Genomic DNA, 4294 nt, shown 5'->3' on the forward strand with positions numbered 1-4294 from the left:
AAGAAATTATGAACTTTTAAAGCATTAATGAGTTGTAACCAATAACCTGTACAGCTTTAATTTTTGCCTCTTCTGTTTAAAAAAAATATCAAGTACAAATCACAAGCATTGTGCTCCCATAAAATACAGCAGACAAAATATTGTACTTAATCATTTGGTAACTGATGACTTTAAGTTATATTTGTTCTCTATCAACCTAGCAAAACACACTTTTAAAAAAAGAATATGACACGATATCATCAGAATTTAATACCCCTGCTTTGCAACCTTTTGAAGTCTACCCAAACTGAGGCCAAACAGGGTATGCCTTTACTGCCGCTGGAAACATCCTTCCCAGCTCAGGTAGATAGACTGAGTTAGCATCCTAAAAATAGTGTGGAGGTTGCAGCACAGGCTAGCCACCTGAGCTCGGACCCAGAAAGGTCAGGCAGACTTGTAGTCGGGTAACTAGCTTAGGCTACTGATGGCGCTGCAATGTCCACACTGCTATTTTTAGCATGTTAGTTTGAGCAGAGCTAATGCCTGCCTGTCTACCCCTTCCCAGCTGTGGTGTAGACATGCAAAAAGAAGTCCCAAACATTTAACTCCCACCCTCCCACCCAAAATCACATGACACTAGAAAAGGCTATTTATACAGAATGTATTTTAGTACAGTGTACATACAACTACATTACTGATATTAGGCCAAGTCCTGTTCATTTAAGCAATCTCATTAAAGACAATGGGACTATTTGTAGTCTTTGGCTCACATACTGATGTACACATTACTGATGTTTACATTACTGATGTTTGAGTTTCTTGGCCACTTGTGCTCCTTTTTGATAGTGAGAAATAATCTGAACAAGGATGAAGCAATTAATAAAAAGGAAAAGCAAACCTGCCAGCCATATAAGTAAAAAGGTGTTATTTCCTTTAAATTCCAGAAAATATGCAGGTGCCAGCCACAGTGCCTGTCCAAGGAACCACAAAAGAAGAAGCAGGACACCCCGATGCCAGGACATCCTCACAACAGGCATTACAAGGGGCAACAGGCAGAGGTACCAAAGAAAATATTGGGATGTGCACACTTTGTTAAAACTTACAAAAATAGCAGTGTGCAGGAAACAACAGAAGACAAGGTCTTTGTAATAAGCTAAGGACACAACTAGAAGCAGGAGCAACTGTGGCAGAAAAGCTGCGAGTCCTAAGGCAAAACTCCATTCACTCTCTGCAGTCAAATACAGCATGTAGAAATAGGGGGAGAAATTATGACGGATATCCCTCCTGGTCAAGTGGTAGAGGTAGGTATGTTCCAAAAACTTCCAACCATAGAGGTAATAAAATGACAGGCTCAAGGCTGTAAATGTAAATCCACCAATTACCCCAAAAAGCAACACATCACGGTTCAGCAACCTTAACAAAAGCTGCCAGAAGTGGCCCACAAGTGAAAACTTTGATTTTTTAAAAGGAATAGCATTGGTTGTCCCTTTTGTACAGCATCCATCACTCTGCAGATGAAGGGCAATTGGCAGGGCATAAGTCACTGGGTAAATTTTCATGTGCACCGAAAGGCCATACAGCACAGCGGCTTTCACTAGGTTTCCTTTTTCTATGTAATACATGGTGGCAAGCACCAGTACTGCGATAAGAGACTCCGCATTTCCCCTGCTGGACACAGCCATTGGGAGAGGATTGAGAAGCCAGAAAGCACAGTACCCGCAGGCTCGGCTAGTGTCCATTCCTCTGAGGAGCAGGATTTGGTACATGAGGTGTGCGGCCGTTATATCACCGGCAATGAAAAGCAGTTTCCCATACAGAGGAGTGAGGTAGATGTTGGGGGTTAAGATCCAGCCCAGCAGAGGCGTGTAGCGGTAGGTAGCTCTTTGGTACGGGGAGCTGCCCTGGGTGATGAACCTGGCTGCATCTGTGAACACGTGGTAGTCAATGTCCGTGTATTTCACCACCATGGTCCTGTCCTGATGGACCCCGTAGAAGACCAGGGCCAGGCGCAGGGCAGCAGCTGCGCCGATGAACACATCGCTCCTCAGCCAACTAGCGGCCGCCCGTCCCGCCACAGACTCCGGCGAGGGCATCCTGGGGGTCGGGGACACCCCAGGCCGAGAGGCCGAACGGGGCCTAACTGACCGCGGCCTAGTCTCCGCCCCCCCGCGCGGGCTGCCCCGCCCCGCCCCGCCCCGCCCCCAGACGCTCTGTGCGCGCGGGCGGACAAAGCGACCCCGGGCCGGGCCGAGGCGCGCAGGCGGAGGGGGAGGGGGGGGGGGTCGCCGCGCTCTAAGAACCCGGCCGGGACGCACGCGCCTTCCCGCCCCTCTGCGCCCGGCCCCCCCCCGACTGTGTGTGTGAGCCGAGCCTCGCCGCCACCCCTGGGCGCAGGGGTCGCTACCTGCGGCGCGAGCTGGGCTGGCCGCGCGGCCCCGAGTCGCTCACTTCCGCGAGAGGGGGCGGGGCCCCAGCAACCTCCCCGCCCTCCCGCGGCTGCGAGGGAGGCGACAGCGGCCAGGAAAGGCGCGTGCGCATTCGCAACCCTCCCTGACGCCGCTGCCCTCAGCAGCCTGCCCGGCAAGGGGCGGGGCCGCAGGGGGGGCGGGGCCGGCTGGGTCTGCTCCGCTGCTACGGCTGGGGTGTGGACTCGGGCGCCTGAGGATGTGTCCGTCCCCTCTCCCCGCCAAGGGAAACGGCTCCCAGGGGTGGGAGAGGATCCCCGAAAAACCTCGGCGCTGTCTCTGCCCCTGTACCTCATTTCTGCCCCCCTCCCACACAGGCGCTCCCTCTCCCCTTCTTGCTGAGCTTTGGGTGCAGCAGAAATAAAATATCCTGCAAGCGAAGCTGCAGGCGGCGATAGCTACACGGAGGGGAATGGATGCCACAGCCTGGTGTTTGCCGGATGAATAATTTTGGGGGTTTCTCCTTTTTTGGGGGGGGGGTCCTCCATCACCCCTTGTGTTGCACCTTGAGGATGTGGCAGGTTGAGAAGCATGGAGCCACCCCGGCTAGGGATCCACCCCGTTTGGGATTTTAGCCTCTTGTGCCCCTTTCTCCTTTGTATCACAGAGAGAGGAGCTGCCTGGATGGGTGGAATCTTCCCCCTACCCACCACATATGGGTTTAGGGGAGGCATGGAACAGGGGACGTAAGTATGTGAGACAGGAGCAAAGAGGCAGGTGTTAAAAAGCTAACTTGTCTACCACATTGAGTTTTCTTCTTTTTGTGTCTTTAATAACAAATCACAATTTTAATGGTGGTTGTTCCAATGGGACTAAACCAGCAAAAAACACAAGCCCAGACCACATTAACAGTGTAATATTATAATAGCAAACAAGGGATTTATTAATAGTGTTGGGCCCACAGCATCCCTTTATCTATACAACACCTGTGGCTTCCCTTGCTGGGCTCAAAATGTGCTCACTAAGCCACTAATTGTGGGCTTAATATTTGCTCTTTGCCCAAAAATTTGTAGGCTCAGATCCTTCAACATCTACATAATAATTGGGATGGGGCATCAAAAATGGTTTACTAACATCTTATCAAGACACCCACTTATCTACATAATATATCTTCATGTCTATTTGTCAGTTACCCTACATTTCAGTTTCAGGCAGTATGATGCCTGTTATGATACTGTTCTTGCCATCTCTCTCCTCCAGGGTCATGCACAACTCTTCCTTGTCCCTTTTTAATGGAACTTATGTTATCTTTTCCACTCCTTTGAGGAAATATCTTACTATAACAAATCTGCTGCTTTCCTGCCATAGTGGATTTCAAATGTAGCTTATATACTGCTGATGTAATGAAGCTCAGTATAGTTAAATGGTAGATTTTAAAAAAAGTCTTCGCTAGTTCATAGTGATGTGAAGTCTGGCTTTAGCCAGGTTCTGTTGTCCATGCTGAGGCAAAACTCCCACTGACTTCAAAGGAAGCAAGAACTGTATGCTGTGGGCTTGTCTACACTCCAGGGGCTACAGTGGCATGGCTGCCGTGTCTAATGTAGACACAGCCTACAGCAAGGGAAGTGGTTTTTCCTGTCACTGTAGGGACTCAACTTCCCTGAGTGGCAATATCTCGGTCAATCAAAACATTCTTCCAGCAGCCTACCCCCGTTACAGCAAGGGTCAGATTGGTATAGTTATGGCACTCACCGGTGGATTTTTCATACCCCTCAATGATGAAGCTATGTCAATCTAAATTTTTAGATCAGGCCTGTGTGAAAAGACAGCCCCTTCTGGGGCCCCCCTTAGTCATAGGTTAGGCCAAGGGATGACTAGTGCACCTGCCTTAGTTTCTCCTTTCTTCTGTA

At 49.8% G+C, this 4294-nt stretch overlaps 1 protein-coding gene across 1 annotated transcript; it reads right to left on the reverse strand.

The window, feature by feature from the left end:
* Positions 1-592: 592 nt before the first annotated feature.
* PIGM (phosphatidylinositol glycan anchor biosynthesis class M) lies at positions 593-2124 on the reverse strand. Its single transcript, XM_067535777.1, has one exon. The coding sequence runs from the start codon at positions 2070-2072 to the stop codon at positions 780-782; it is 1293 nt and encodes a 430-aa protein (XP_067391878.1). The 5' UTR covers positions 2073-2124; the 3' UTR covers positions 593-779.
* Between the last annotated feature and the right edge of the window lie 2170 nt (positions 2125-4294).

The sequence above is a fragment of the Emydura macquarii genome, unplaced genomic scaffold (genome assembly GCF_026122565.2).
Source record: "Emydura macquarii macquarii isolate MOO-44397 ecotype Brisbane River unplaced genomic scaffold, CSIRO-AGI_Emac_v2 contig_3517, whole genome shotgun sequence".
Taxonomy (NCBI): domain Eukaryota; kingdom Metazoa; phylum Chordata; order Testudines; family Chelidae; genus Emydura; species Emydura macquarii.